Source organism: Pteronotus mesoamericanus, unplaced genomic scaffold, assembly GCF_021234165.1.
Source record: "Pteronotus mesoamericanus isolate MK-2021 breed Mesoamerican mustached bat unplaced genomic scaffold, CSHL_Meso_final scaffold_83, whole genome shotgun sequence".
In the NCBI taxonomy this organism is placed as follows: Eukaryota; Metazoa; Chordata; class Mammalia; order Chiroptera; family Mormoopidae; genus Pteronotus; species Pteronotus mesoamericanus.
In genome coordinates, this window is record NW_026555328.1 from 3,373,556 (window position 1) to 3,390,501 (window position 16,946).

A 16,946-nucleotide genomic window follows, 5' to 3' on the forward strand; every position below is an offset into this window, starting at 1 on the left:
TCCAAATTCTGGCCCTGACACTATGTGCCATTACAGGATTTGGTCACCTAACATCCTGTGTCTTGATGCCATTAACTTTAAGATAAAAATAGTCATAGTACCTGCCTCAACTGTTGCTTTGAGGATTACATGAGTTAAAGTGTGTAAAGATCTAGAGTCATGTCTGATCTATCATAAATGCTATAGAGCATTAATTACTGTTATTACTACCTGCCTTCCCTGATTTCCCCCCACCTCAGTATCATGTACATACATATTTTACTTGCTTAGTTTTTCATGTCTGTTTTCTCCTGTGTGGGCAGGGGTTTTAATCTTTTTATAGCAACTTTATTTATTGACAATCCTGACACAAATTGGGGACTCAGTAAATCATTGATGAACAATAAAACCTATCTCTAAATAAGCTTTCGGCAGTTCAGCTCCCAAAAGCTGACATATGTACATTAATTTTCTGCACTAACTTTAATTATTATGTATCTTTCACTTTGCCAAGCTCATTCTTTAAAAATGGCAGTGTTTTCTCTTTTATGTATATTTATTTAATCAGTAAAATGAATATTAGTAAACTTTATATTTTACTAATGATTAAACATACATAAATTCATGTGTATATACATAAATATAGATACAAATAATTTGTGTATACACGTATATAATTTATATACATAAAAATAAAATTTATATTTTACTAATGATTAAATAAATATATATAAAAGAGGAAACCAGTTTAAAACAAAGAACTTGGCACTGCTGGGAGTCAACTTGCCAAAACTTTCTGTGAGATTCATTTATTATTTAACAGTGATTTATTGAATCCCCAGTTTGTGTCAGAAACCACTGATAAAGTAGCTAAAAACTAACTTCTGTTTAGTTACTTTTCCTTTTAATTTTTAATTCCTGACTCAATTTACATAAGGCTTTTTTTCGTTACTTAATTTTTAAGACTTAATTCCTGTGTCTATGCATGAACAATCCCCTGCATATGTTTTCATTAGTATTTCTTTGGGTTTATTTAAACACAAACACTTATGCAATTATTTTCTTGGTACCTTTAAATAACAAATTTGATTTTTTTCTTTGAGCAACTTTGTTTTTTCATGGAGCGACTTAATGTGATATCTTTTAATATAATATTTATATTGTGATGAGATTCTTATGTCTTATCCTATTTCTAGAGAATGATCAAACTACGGTAATAAGCATTTTATCGTAGTTCACTTCATAATCTGTAATCTGAAGCTTTGTAGAAACCAATTCTTTGCTTATGTTGCAAATAACAAACCATCACCTCCATCCAAACTGTGCACACATGGTATATGTCATCTTTTATTGCTAGAATGTGTGCCTGACATTTGATATTTCTATCCTATTTACATTTGAATAGGCCTTGACCTAGCAGAATCTTTTGCATTTCTTTAGTAAGGAAAGAGTTAAACATCCATTAGTGTCCTTAGATATCCTAGAAGGCATTGACATTTTAGCAAGACCTTCCAGGTCATAGCATATGGTAAAAACCTTAATTGTGAACAAAGTAGTAGTTGGACAGTGTCATTGAAAAAAAATTAATCAGTAATTATATTGCCAAATTGTTTGGAACTGGTTTACATGTAGTTATGTCATCACAGAATTTAGAAATTCCCAAGTGCTTACTGCCTGCCCCGTTCAATGTAATATGAATGCAATGAGGTCAGTGTTTCCATTTCTAGTCAGAATGCAAAATTCACAAGTATCTGGGAAAATTGAGAAAAATGTCATTGCCAGTAGCTACCATTCTTCATCTCTTGATTTTAATTAAACAAAATGCTGATCATTAAGTAAAGAGAAACTGAGGTCAGAGTTTGCTTAAGTGCAGATGATGAAACTGTCTCTCTGGGTCTTATTATAACACTATTGCAAACAAAATTCCCCATGCAATTGCTAAAAGTAAGTTTACTTGCTAATCAGTTTCAAGGGGCCTGATTAAAACAACATTTCTCAGTGTTTTTCATGGGGACATATTAACTGAAACCAATCTCAATAAACACAGAGTTTCATCTTAGGTTAATGAATATGCATTTACTTTGAGTGTATTGAGTTAATTATCTGATTCCCTCAGGGATGGTTATGTTCTCTACCTTGAAGCATCTTCCTTTGGGAGAGAAGATAGAGTAGTGGGAAGAGATGAGGATTTGAAGCCACATTGTGCTCTGGCTCTTCTACAATCTACCCCTGTCCTCTTGGGAAAGTCCTAAACTCTGAGCCTCAATTGAGAAATGAAAATACTACTTAGAGCTCAGGGCAATTTTGATGAGTAAATCTATAACGGATATTAAATCACTTAACAAACTGAAAATTGATGGTATTCTAATGATTATGAGTAGAATGATAATAAAAACTATAATAACAACAGTGACAAGTTTATTGGGTGATTTCTATGTCCTAGGCAAGGTACTAAGAGTCTATGTATATTATATCACTATTCCTTACAAAATGCTCTAGCATAAGAAAAATGTTCTTACCTTTTACATAAGAGATGCTCACAGAATTTAAATAATTTGACTTGACTTAAGTGACACATGATAAATTTCAATACAAGAAATGATATTGAGGTTGGAGAGTGGTAATAGAGATTAAAAGAAGAGCCAGGAAAATGACAATATCTAAAAGGTAGACTAGACACAAAATTTGGAAAGAAATAGAAAAAGTTCAAAGATGAATATTATTATTTGAACTGCATAATAGTATGCACCAAGATAAAGCACACAGGATGAAAATCAGATTTGATAATCTGGTCTTTGACGTGTAGAACTTGAGGTGCTTTAAGACATTCAACTGAAACTCATATCTAGACATTTGTATATAAAACTGAAACTGAAAGGAGATACCTAAGGTAGAAAAATAAATTTGAAATTCATTAGTAACTGATGTTGTGGCATACAAAATGATGCTGAAAGAGAGGAGAAACTAGAAGAAATAATAGCAGGAATGTAGAGGCAAACAGTAAAATCATTGTGATAAGAGAAAAACAACAAAAATGTCATCTCTACCAAAATCTCAGTGGCATTTTATACAATCCTAAAATTCATATGGAACCACAAAAGACCTGAAAGGCTAAAGAATGTGGAGAAACAAGAATGAAGCTGAAGGTATCAAAATTCTTGATTTCAAAATATATTACAGAGCTTCAATTATTAAAACAGTATAGTATTGGCATAAAAACAGACATAGAGATCAAGAATACAGAATAGGGCACTCAGAAATAAACCCGCAAATACATGGTCAACTGGTCTTTGACAAGGGTGACTAGATAAGTAATGAGAAAAGTATGATCTCTTTAACAAATGCTGTTGGGGGAACTGGATAGCCACATGCAAAAGGATGGAATTGGATCATTATCTAACACTATACTGAAAACAACTCAAAAGGAATTAGAGACTTAATGTAAGACGGGAACTGTAAAACTCCTAGGAAACAATACAGAGAAAAGTCATGGCTTTGGGCTTGGCAGTAACTTCTTAGATATGAAACCAAAAAACATAAGGAGCAGAAATAAAATTAGATACACAGTACTCCATTAAACTAAAAAAACTTCTGCAGGCAAAAGACACAATCAACAGAGTGAAGGGTAACCTACAGAATGGAAGAATATATTTCTAATATACTCGTATATCTGATAAATGGTTAATGTCCAAAATATGTAAGGGACTCCTATAACTCAGCAGCAAAAGAAACCATGTAATCCAATTCAGGACTTGAATAGACATTTCTCCAAAGAAGACTGCAAATGGCAAACAGGTTTATGAAAATATGGTCAACATCACTAATCATGGGAGAAATGCTAATCCAAACCACTACTTCATATGGTTATTTTTTAAAAATGCTAAATGTTGGTGAGGATGTGGAAAAACTGAAATCTTTGTACAATATTGGTGGTACTATCAATTGACATAGAGCCTATGGAAAAGAGTATGGAGGTTCCTCAAAATATTATAAATAGAACTACTATATCAGTTATCTTTCCACTATCCACTTATGAATATATATCCAAAAGAACTGAAATCAGGTTCTAGAAAAGATATTTGCATTCTATATTCAGTGCATCATTGTTCATAATAGCCATGATATGGAAACAATTTCGATATCCATCGATAGGCAACAGCTGAAGAAAATGTGGTACATACCTATAATGAAATACCATTCAGCTTTTAAAAAAAAGAAGGAATTATGCCACGTATGAGAACATGGATTAACCAGGAGGATATTATGTTAAGTAAAATAAGCCAGTCACAGTAAGATAAATATTGTATTATTCCATTTATGTGAAGTATCGAAAAATCATCAAACTCATAAACACAGTAGAATGGTGGTTTCCAGAGACTGAAGGAGGAAAAAGTGAGAGTTGTTCAATGGATACAAAGGATCACTTGTATAAGATGAAGAAGTTCTAGGGGTCTGTTGTACAACATGTTTTCTATAGTTAACAAATGTGCTTAAAAATTTGTTAACTGAGTAAATCTCATGTTAAATATTCTTGATACCATTAAAAAAAGTATGACATCACCAATGACAAGAAATGAGGCAATGTACATTTTCAAATTTCAAAAGAAATGTAAGTTTTTAAAAATGTTTATTGTATTTATGAATGACATAATAGTCAGGCAAGCTAAAAGGACTGGCTTCAATAGCGGAGGAAAAAACTCATTAGGAAAGATTAAATGATTGTGAAAAATTGTAAGCAGTAGACAACTTACTAAAGAATTTTGGCAATAGCTAAGAATTTTGTTCAACATATGCATAGGTGGTATATATGATATATGTTAGATTTTAAAATTATTTTCTCATTTGAAATGTAATAAGAATCTGGATTTTACCATTGATAAAAACACAGTATCCTGTTTGTATAGATTCCTCAAGACAGAGTCTGAAACTATGGTAGAAGCAGGTCTTTTTTTTTTAGATAGGCTTTTGGAATAGCTTGGCTTTGTTTATGTGTCTGATTGGTCTTTCTTTTTTAAGCAAATATCTTTTGAACACTTACAAATTACCAAAGAGTTTACAGAGTCCTTCACATTTATTAATTAATTCAATATTCACAAAAAACATAAAAGATCCACCATTTTCCTGGATATTACAGTTGAGGAAATTGAGGAATAAGAGTGTCACTATTGTCCTATTGTCCAAGGTCTCATAAGTAAGTCATGCAAGATTGAAGTGCTAATTTTATCCTTTCACAAAACTTGAGTTCTTATTTAAATGAACAAAGGTTTATGACCTTTTTATGTTGTTTTCAGTAGGATAGCCTACCTTTCCTTTCATGGAAATAGTCCGGTATATTTCCTTCAGAAATACAGATAATGAAACCATTTTTAAAAATCCTCATAATTTATCTAGCTCATCACACATTAAAAAAAACAGGAAAGAAAATATTACATCTTTCAGATATCTCTAGAGGTTCAATTTTAGACCCCAAGGAAGCCAGGAACTAATAAATCACCCAAACAACCACCAAAGGAGCTCACAGGAAGCCAGGATCATGGCTAAGTAGGTGAGTCATACGGGGTTTGCATACAGTTTGTCCACTGAGTGGATTGCCACACCTCTAACCCTAACCTAGCTTCCCATTAGAGACCTCTCTCCTTGATGCACTATGGTATTAAATGGAATCAGCCTGCTTTTAGAGAATACCTCTAATATCTTAACTGCATTTTCACTCTCATACCCTGTGCTTCTTAGTACTTTGTATCTATTTGTAACCTACACTACTACTCCATCAATCTCCATCTCTCTCTCTCCTCTCTCTCTCTCTCTCTCTCTCTCTCACACACACACACACACACACGCGCACACACACACGCTCATACCCCTTAAGTGACCTCATATTTAGTTAATCAGATAACCTCCTAGAATTACCCTCCTTCCTGCAGTGGTACCCACAAAAGAGAGTTATTACTACATGGCTATGACAGAAACACATGAGGGCAGGTAAGATTTCCTGCCTAAAATTTTCTTTTGAGGATGGGTTACCAAGAATGTCTCTACAATTGCGTTTTCTTTTTATTATTTCACTAAATAAAATGCCTTGGTCCTACATCAGAAGAATGCAAATACTACTTTCCAATGCCTGTTGAAATAAATTGATTCTGGCAAGGAACATAAAGAGCTGCTAAAACCATTAGGGGAAAGGTTGATGGAGAAAAGGATATATGTGAGTAACTCTACATTGAAGTATCAGAAACACTGGTTGTTAAAGTCCATCCTTGGCCTTTGGAAACACCAAGCGTAAGATGACAAGTTTTTTCTCTTAGAAAAAGAATGGAAAGTCAGTGTAACTTTTGAGTCCTGAAATAAAATATAAATCTACTGATATTTCCTTTTTCCAACATTGCTTCTCAGAAAAATTTGTCCACAAACAGGGCTCTAAAGTGACAGGGTCAGGTCAGTAATTCACAGCCTTTTCTTCCGTGTTAAGCCATGTCATGTGTGTTTGTGGTGGGATACACAGAGGGAGCACCTAATGGTCCAAGAAGACACCACGTCTGCACACCTGCAGCACTGTGGTTGACAGTGAGTCTCTGCAGGCCAGTCGGTAAACTCTGGTGAAAAACCAAGCTTGGTGCAACCCTGGAATGAAGGATGCTTGGCTAGGAGAAGCCACATAGACCCTGATAAAATAGGGGGCAGATCCTGAATAAAACTAGACTGTGGGTAAATCAGGAATATCTTAATTAATTAAATAGAGGAGAGGAGACAGGAGGTTTCCCAATGACCGTTTTCTTCTTGCCTACGATTGAGTCCTTGCATGCGGTTGCAACAGAAATAACAATAGTATAAATAAAAGCTGAAATGTGAAGGAGTTAGACATGATGATCTCTCAGACCTTTTTTTGGTTTATGTTTTGTGGATCCCTTCTGTAGAAAATAAAACCAGGAGCCAAAATAAAATTTACATAGGCTAATGTTGGGCTTAATGAGACTAATCCTCTTTTTCAGGACTGGCAGGAAAACAAATAATTACAATTAGTTTGAAGCGCACATCAAGAACTTCACTACATATTTATGTTTCCATAAAATTGTGCTCACCACTGAATATTGCTTTAGGATATATTACTAAAAAGTGAAACCTATTAGCCTTTTAGATTAAGTGCTTCGGATATTTTCAGCATTTGAAATAGGTTGGCATATTTATGGGGAAAGATATTTATCTATGTGTAAGTTAAAATAATTAGCAATCTGATAGATTACTTGATAACTCATTGGGCAACAGATTTCAAAATGTCGTGGATTTTGAACTGATCAAAAATCGTAAGTCTCTTTAATTCCTATGTCAATAAAATTGTGTACTTTCACATATTTCTTAATTGTTTTACCTTGTAGAGACTGAAGTACTTTATCTAGATAACTGGAAATGAGGTACAGGAAAATGAGTAAGTCATAGTAGATTATGTTGGTATATTTTAAAGATGGGGAACATGCACAAAATTGAAACACAAGGAGATAGTATAGTTTCACTTATGAATCACACATTTTTGTGCTGCCATATTTATATATGCATAAAAAATAGTTTCCATAAAGACACCAAAATATTAGTGTTAGTTGCCTCGAGAGTTTTTTTCAGATAATATCTAACTTTTAACCAACATACTTCTTTACCTTCTGAAATTACAAAGCGAAATAACTGATAAGAAGACCGTTTTGAGAGTGAAAGACTCCTCTCCCTGGGCCGGGTGCTGCCTGTCATAGAGAGCTAAGTGTACTTTTCAACCACCAGAAGACATGATTCCAGGTGAGATGACACGAGCAATCACCTCTCCCCAACACCGGCAGGGGCCATGACAAGTGTCATTTTTATTCTTCAACTTGCAGCAAAATCCACCAGAATAAATGACAGAAGTTAATGTCACTTATGTCACTGAATTTATTCTCAAGGGGATTACAGACCGGCCAGAGCTTCAGGCCCCCTGCTTCATGGTGTTTTTAGTCATCTATCTGGTCACAGTGCTGGGTAATCTTGGACTGATAACCTTAATCCAAAGTGATGCTCGACTCCACACACCTATGTATTATTTCCTCAGTCACTTGGCCTTCGTTGACTTTTGTTACTCTTCTGCCATCACGCCGAAGATGATGGTGAATTTTGTTGTGGAATACAACACTATTTCTTTCCATGCTTGTGCCGTACAACTGGGTTGTTTTCTCACCTTCATGATCACTGAGTGTTTCCTTTTAGCTTCCATGGCCTATGATCGCTACGTGGCCATCTGTAGTCCCCTGCATTACTCAACGGTGATGTCAAAAAGGGTCTGTGTTCAATTGGTGGCAGTTCCATATGTGTACAGCTTTCTGGTTGCTCTGTTCCATACCATTATCACCTTCCGTCTCACTTACTGTGGCCCCAACGTCATTAATCATTTTTACTGTGATGACATCCCCCTCTTGGCTCTGTCCTGCTCGGACACACACATGAAGGAGATTCTGATCTTTGCCTTTGCTGGCTTTGATATGATCTGTTCCTCTTCCATTGTCCTCATCTCCTATATCTTTATCATCGCCTCCATCCTAAGGATCCGCTCCAACCAGGGGCGACGCAAGGCCATTTCTACCTGTGGCTCCCATATGGTGGCTGTTACTATATTCTATGGCACCTTGATCTTTATGTACCTGCAGCCCAAATCAAACCACTCCCTGGACACAGACAAAATGGCATCTGTGTTTTACACAGTGGTCATCCCCATGTTGAACCCCCTCATCTATAGTCTAAGAAACAAAGAGGTGAAAGGTGCCTGCAAGAAAGTCTTGAATAAAGGATGTGAAACCTTAAATATATTGAAATAAAATAATAATAATAAATGCTTTATTACATACAAAAAGGGAAAGAAAGCAAGCTTTCTCTTGCTGGTATTTCATGTATTTCTTTCCCAATCAACTGAAAATGTGACTGTTCCTTCAACAGACCTTGACATTCTCTACAAAGATGTGGGCCAGTCCTGGAAACTCAGTATGATTCAGACACTCATTCAGACTTCTAAGACCACTGAAATTTTGTTCAAACACAGAAACACTCACAAACACACACATGGGTATTTCAAGCAGAGGCAGTGGCATATTTTTGTTAGAACTCAGGACTCTGGACCAAGACTACTTGAGTTTGAATTCCATCTCCTTCCGTTATCAGCTGTGCAAATTTGGACAATTGGCCTGAACTCTGTGACTCTTTCTCCAGTTTTAGAAAATAATAGTGTTTCAGAGAGGAATTGTAACCCACCCCACCATTATTTTGATATTGTTTCTGTAAATGCTTACTCGGAGTAACATGTAGCTTGCAGATAAACAGTATATTTGTATAAGAATTCTAGGAACTAACTCAGAAGATACAGATTCTGACCTTAAGTCATCCCAACTCTGGGAGATTTGCTCACCTTCATCTGTAAAACCAGGATGACACAAAACCAGGATGGCACAACCAGACCACTGTTAGACCATTGTTTGACTAGTTTTCGGGTCCTTATCAGAATGGACTGTGCTCATCTGCCCATAGAGAACTTTTCAACCCCCTACCCTTAATCTCTTTGTTCTGTTCCCTCTCTTCCTTCTTGTAAAACCTCTGCCTGCACTGAGATATTGAGTTGAGCTTTGACACAGGGTCCCCCACTTCTTGGGTGGCCAGTCCTTGAATAAAACTCTCTTTCTGACCAGCACCTGTCTCACAAGTTTGGACTTCACTGCAGCAGGGAGCAGAACCTGCATTCAGTTACAATAGGACATGACTCACTGGTCTCTTTTAAAGACTCAACAAGTTAATATTTATGAAATACTTAGAAAAATATCCTGTGATAAAAAGTGCTAAGTAAATGTTTGTTATATAAATGTGTGTTATATGTAATTAAAATTTAATTCATTGAGCACTCGAAAGATAATCAGTCTTTAAGTAAGGACAGATTTGGTTGGGTTTCTATTACCTTCCAGGCACTTACTCAAGGAGTCTTACTTAATAAAGTTTAAAAAAAAAAACCCATAAAAGTGTGTGAGGTTTCACCTCTGGGGTCTCAGTTCTTTCTAAGTCGACTAGGTCACAACACTAGTTATATGAAAATTCTAAATGCAAATTCAAGTCTATCTGAATTTTGTTTTCCTAACACTGCGTGAGTTAATAATAAGGGATACTATAATATAGATTATCTAGACTTAAATCTAATAGTCAGTATCAGATTTTTAAATATAACTGAAGGACAAGGTTTATAATAAATTTTTCTTAAATGAATAAATTCACTGTATTTGCATGTTTGTCCAAATAGAAATAACCTTAGGTGCCTGTTATTTATTTAATCATTATTCTAGGACCATGACATGAATTTTTTTAAAAAAATCAATGATTTGCTATGCTTTTATTTTGACACTTCATTAAAAAATAAATTAGGGGTTTAATATTTTATTATTTTACCACTTTTGAAAGAAACTGTGATAGTTGCAGTTGTATAAAGGACAGTCTGAGGTTTGCGATACTGGGTAATTACTTCCCCTTCTGCACTTACTTTGTAAATAATTCAGATATTCTGCCAGAAGGTGTTTTTAGAACCTTGTGAATTGAATGAATTCTCAGAGTTTTAAAGGAGTTTTGACAGAGAAACATGATGTTTCTATTCACCACAGTTAATTTCAGAATGTATATTTATTTGGACAGATATGCATGCCTTTTCTCACATATCACTTACAAGACACATATCAACATCATAGGCCCTCTCTCTTTTTACAAGTAAGGAAATTCGCACCTGTAGAATCTTGACATCTCACCTGAGAAACACGCACGGCCCTTCTGGCATTTCTCTGTGCTTTTCTGCTTCATAAAGTGATTAACAACAGCAATAGACTCATTGAAGTTTTCACATATTTACACAAATATAATTCCTTACCATCAGCAGTCACTTCTTAAGGTAAGCCTGGCTTTTCTCAGGGACCAAGGCATTCAAGTGTACTTGACAGACATATTACTCAGCTTCTTCCTGAATAACATGGTGCACACAGTTCTGTGAAGCCTCTAGAACTGTACACCAGCCATTGCTCTGGGTAGCTGGGCTCACCTCCTGAAACACCATTTCCTCAGTCAAACTATTAAAATCAACATTCTTCCCGTTTTCTCCAGGTATAGTGATACAAAATGTTTGTATTTTCACCCCTCCTTCTGTGGTCTTCATAATATTTTTGTATCTGAACATAGAATCAAGAGGCTGATGAAGGAAAGAAAGAGAAAGAAAGAAGGAAGAAAGGAAGGAAGGAAAGAAGGAAGGAAGAAAGGAAGGGAGGGAAGAAAGAATCATTGGTAGAGTCCAAAGTCAGTGAAGAACATGACCGATTTCAGTAAGTTTGGCCCGAAGTTGATGTTTGCTCCTCCTAGTTTTATGGTATATAAAGCCTCAGTTACTTGTAAAATAATAAAAATGCTCATCCTACAAACTGAAGTGTAAACATTTAGATAGAAATACACATATGGATCAAGATGCAATCATCGGCACCTAATACAGGGCTGGTAAATAGCAGCTTTATTATCATTATCGTCTGTGACATGGATCATCTTGAAGACATTCTACCTGTAAGAAAAAGAGTTATTTTTTCTGTACCTACAACTAATTTGTGGTCTCCTTTCAATAAAAATCCAAGCAATAATTCTTGGATATCGATACTAAAAGCTTTAGACTTTCTACTATATTTTCTTTGATTTAGTTTTCCTTCCATTCTTTCACTTTTTTGAGTGAAGACTGCATTTCTCTTAAAAAAACAGCATCCTTTCTGTATAACTTGTTTTTATGTTTTATTTATATGATCCACCCAATACTAAAATTTCTGCACTAACTTTAATAATAAAAGAAAGAGAAATAGTTGAGATTTATCATTTACTATTGTTTGGCCTAATTGTACATGTTTAGCATTTATTAACTCATTTAGTCTTCTTACTAACAAATGTCACACTCATCAGGGTTAATATGTTAAAATTAAGATTTACAAAATAGATAAATTAAGTGGTTTTTAACCTATTTACCTTCAAAATAAGATGCACAATTTTAAAATAATAAATAATAAAATGCATAAAATTAAAATTTCTTTAAAACATGATTTAATTAAAAAAACCCAGTTGCTTTAGAAGCACAATTTTAAAAATACATCTAGAACATAAGTATTCTAATGATTTAATTTATACTTTTTTGTATGCTTACTTATAATTTCCTCATATTCTCTCAATTATATTTCTTATTCATGTATTAGTTCAGGGAGGCCCATATTTTTCTACATATTTTGATCTCTTCAAATAAATTAGAGTGTAATCTATGAAGAATCACTGGTGATTATATATTTATAGACTTCTTTTTTCCTCAGACTTTCTTGGTGCTTAATTTGTTCTGCCAGGAATTAAACGTAAGGTGTAGGCATATTGTTATATAAATAATCACACAGGTTAATACTCATTTAAGAAGATTTCTCCACATCTCAATTAATGTGAGACAATTAACCCCCAGAGTTGATAAGCTTCTTTTCTTGGGTTCTAAACCAAGATAGTTATATAAGCAAAGGGGACCCAGTGACATCAAAATGTCAAAGTGAAATATGGTTAAGCTTTATAAGAACAGCTAACAATCTGGCTTTGAGGGGGAGAAGGGAGATTCTCAGAAGCATCTGAAATTAACATCATTAATAAGCAAAGAGGTGATAAAGGCAGAAGGTCCCCTGCCCCATACATGGTGACTTTTCCCTTCACTTCCTTTTCCCGAGTATATGAGTAACATGGGGGATCCATTTGTCCCGCCATGATCAGGCTCACATAGCACTCTGATTATATATTTGACAGCTGAAAAACTTGATTTAAATCTAGTGTTTGAGTGACAATTTGTGAATCGTTATTCAGTTTTTTTTAATGTTGTGTAACTGTAGTTGGAAATTTAAGATAGTCACTAAAAACGAAAGCTTCGTAATTGGAAAAATTGGGCTCTTGTTTTTCCATTTATTAGCAACCTGTGTGTTCATAAATTATGTAACTGTTTTGAATTTCTATATTCTATAAAATACCCATCTCAGAAGAGTGTTATGAAAATTAAGTGAGAACCCATTTAAAGCACTTCAACCAGCATCTGACACCCAGAAAAATGTTTAATAGATCAAAGCTTTATCTTTCACTTTGAAAAGTTTAGAACTAAATAATTTACTAATGCAACTACAGGTAACAAAAGTGGTTTCTTTTTTCAAGAAAATAAATGATGCTTATTTTTTTTTCAGTTTTTCTTTTTTTTCCTTTTTTTCCCCTGCCCAGACTATGCTGAGTGTTCAGCAGTTTTTGACCAAAAACAGAGTGATCCCTGTGCCCAACCCTTCCTATTCACCTGATCTAAAATAAACAATGCTTATTTTAATAGCAATACTAGAGGAACCTAAAAAATTCAGTTTAAAATATGTTCATAAATACACATAGAAACAAATGTAAAAGAATTAAGTTGCTTTAAAAATCACAGTAAAGTAACTCATTTCTTTCATCTTTCCATTTTCATTTTATTTTTTAACTTCATTTTTATTGTTGACACTATTACAGGTGTCCCCATTTTCTCCTCCTTTGCCCACCCCCACCCAACCCTTGCCCACTCCCCTTCCCTCTGGCCATCACCACACTGTATCTATGTCTGTGGGTTAGCACATCATGCTGCCAACTATTTCATAAAAAGCTATTACCCCATTACATGTATCCAAAAAAAGGGATCATTGATACAATAACAGTGTTAATAATTAAATATAATAGTTAATATTTATGAAGAGTTTTCTATGTGCTAAGAACTATGCAATGCTTTTTGTGTTTATAATCTTATCTAATCTTACAATCAGCCTGAGAAAAAGGAAATATTACTGCCTTTCAAAGATGAGGAAACCAAGATACAGAAATGTAGAATAATTTACCAATGACAACAGCTATTACTTGGAAAAACTAGAATTGTTAGCCAAACTGTGTGAATGAAGAGTCCACATTCCTAAACACAATTTATGTAGAATATACAATGAGTTACAATGGTATTAAGTGGTTCCAATGAGCTAAACTGATACAGACTCAGTGTCACTAAATGCTCATTGTCAAGGTAATCCTGCTGGAGCTATTCTTTCAGCTGAATGCAGATTATCCAGAGTGTTTAAACCAACAATTCTTACCATTACACTTTGACACATCTTTCAGATTATCTATGCAGCAAGCTTGAGATACAAGATACCAATGTCCTATTTCAGTGCGACCAAAATGTCCCAATATGACACCCACTATTTTCCCATTCTCTGTTCCTTTCATTATGAAGGTAAAGTTATGGCCAGATAGGATTCAGATCTCTCTCTCTCTCTCTCCCCCCCCCTTTTACAATTCAACAACTCAAAATTTACAAATCACTTTTCATATTGAAATCACTGAGAATGACAGTAGGTGGGACATATTTTGAGTGACTATGAGCCCTTGAATGAGGAATTTGGCTCTACTATTTATCAGCATTGTGACTTTAGATAAGACACAACTCAAAGTCCTTTTATCTTTTCTTGTTCAATGAATTCTCAGTTATTTAATAGCTAAGCTCAAGTTTTCTTTCATTCTTTCCAGTGAGTTTTTTACCTCCTGGTTTTTCAAGCTATAGATGAATGGGTTTAACATGGGAATCACTACCACATAAAACACAGAAGCAAATTTATCTGTGTTCAGAGAATGGCTTGACTTGGGCAGTAGGTACATGAAAATGATTGTCCCATAAAATACTGTGTCGGAAGTCAGATGGGAAGCACAGGTAGAGAAAGCTTTCTGTCTTCCTTCAGCAGAATGGATCCTCAGGACAAAGAGGATGAAGGCATAAGAAATGACCACAATCAGAAGAGAGCAAAGGGTACTGATCCCTTCAGTGATTAACAGCAGCAGCTCTTTGACTTGGGTATCAGAACAAGCCAGAGCAACCAAAGAGGATGAAGGCATAAGAAATGACCACAATCAGAAGAGAGCAAAGGGTACTGATCCCTTCAGTGATTAACAGCAGCAGCTCTTTGACTTGGGTATCAGAACAAGCCAGAGCAACCAAGGGAATATCATCACAGTAGAAGTGGTTGACCATGTTGGAGTCACAAAAGGACAAGTGGAATGTTGCCACTGTCTGTACAAGAGCCACAGTGAACCCATAAATATATGTGCTAGCAATGATTTGATTACAGAGTCTTCAAGGCATGAGGATGACATAGAGCAAGGGGTTGCAGATGGCAACATACAGATCGTAGGCCATGATTGAGAGCAGATACTGTTCACAAACTACAAATGTGATGAAGCAGCACACCTGAATCGCACATGCATAACATGGTATACTTTTAACTTCACGCAGAAAATTCACCAAGGTGTTGGGGGTGACAGAAGAAGTAAAAGAAAAATCAACAAAAGCCAGAAAAGCCAGGTGGCTGAGAAAAAAATACATGGGTATGTAAAGCTGAGGACTGGCTTGGATTAGCATAATCAAACCAAGACTACCCAGGCCCTAACTACATAGACTACCAGGAATATACTGAAAAGAATGGTTTGAAGGTCTGGGTTATCGGTGAGTCCTGAGAGGAGAAACTCAGATACTGCTGAGTGATTGCCTGTGGCCATGGAATAGATTGAAGTTTTGTTTCTAAGTCTTAAAACCCTCTAGAGCACACGGCGTTAGTATTCCTGTCTCCACTGGCAATGATCGAGCAGATGTTAGGAACTGATCCTGACCCACTGCAATCACACTCACAGGAGAATCTTCAGTTTAGTTCTGGTTGCAGAATGAAGTGCCTTGTTCTAGGCAAAAACCTCAAAATGTTAAACTCTGTGGGGACTTGTAAAGATAGAGAGTATTTTATTTAAAATTTTACATAATTGAATAATCTATTCCATAACTATTTAAATAAGAGAAAAATAAAGATTAAGAGTTATTTAATCACAGATAGCCAAAAATAACCTTTTAATTATTGGAATATTTAAACAAAATTGTCCTAATTTCTCTGAAAAATTTTTATTAACAAGAAGCAGTAAATTCAAAAATTTAATTCCAAAAGCTGTAATATGAAAAGTCATAAACAAAATTTGAATGCTAATGACTTCTATACTAAATATTTAGGATAATTTTTATTTATTATTATTTTTTTTGATCTTACTATGATTCCTAGTTTTCCTTAAACTGTTATGTGGTATTTGTGGATGAAAGAGGAAAAACACCTTAAGAATGTAAGCAACTTGCTTTTTAACAAAATATGAATAACAGATTTAAAAATACATTTTAAATGATTAAGAAAACACACTTATCTTGTATCTTCAAACATCCAGTTGCAAAGGGGGAGAAGAAAAAGTTTCAGGATACTTGTAGAAATACAAACTGGTTTCTGGCTCCTTAAAAGGGAGCAGTTTTTAATAATCTTTACTTAAGCAGAAGAGAGATAAATTTGATTTTCTTTTATTAACTCAGTGAATGGTGCTAGCTTCCAACCAGTTATCTGGGTAAGAAACAAACAAACAAACAAAATACCCCAAAACAATTTTTTCAGTATAATTTGAAATCAGGGAGTGTGATACCTTTGGCTTTGTTCTTTTTTCCTCCAGATGTTTTGGCTCTTTGAGGTCTTCTGTGGTTCCCTACAATCTGGAGATTTTTTTTGTTCTATTTCCTTAAAAAATATCAGGGATTTTGATGGGGATTGCATGAAATCTGTATATTGCTTTTGGTAATGTGGACATTTTAACTATGTTTACTCTTCCAATCCATGAACCTGAAATCTTTTTCCATCTCGTTGAGACTTTTTTCAGTATATATGTCATTCACATCCTTTGTTAAGTTCATGCTTAGGTATTTTATTCTTTTTGTTGTAATTGGAAAGGGAATTTTTTTCTTCTGAATTTTCATTGTTAGTATATAGGAATGCAGTGGATTTTTGTACATTGATTTTGTATCCTACAACTTTACT

General features: G+C 34.7%; 2 protein-coding genes across 2 annotated transcripts; one reads left to right on the forward strand and one right to left on the reverse strand.

Moving 5' to 3' along the window:
* The first annotated feature begins 7,859 nt into the window (after window positions 1–7,859).
* Window positions 7,860–8,810, forward strand: LOC129062721 (olfactory receptor 1038). Its single transcript, XM_054563744.1, has one exon. It carries the CDS (start codon window positions 7,860–7,862, stop codon window positions 8,808–8,810), a length of 951 nt encoding a protein of 316 aa, XP_054419719.1.
* Window positions 8,811–14,544: 5,734 nt separating this feature from the next.
* On the reverse strand, window positions 14,545–15,652 carry LOC129062629 (olfactory receptor 5AL1-like). The gene is given in 3 exon segments (XM_054563641.1): window positions 14,545–14,816; window positions 14,932–15,495; window positions 15,498–15,652. Coding segments are annotated over 3 exon segments (948 nt in total). The 5' UTR covers window positions 15,610–15,652.
* Between the last annotated feature and the right edge of the window lie 1,294 nt (window positions 15,653–16,946).

Coding starts and splice junctions, on each gene's coding strand:
- LOC129062721 (XM_054563744.1), top strand. CDS start 7,860: ATGACAGAAGTTAATGTCACTTATGTCACTGAATTTATTCTCAAGGGG.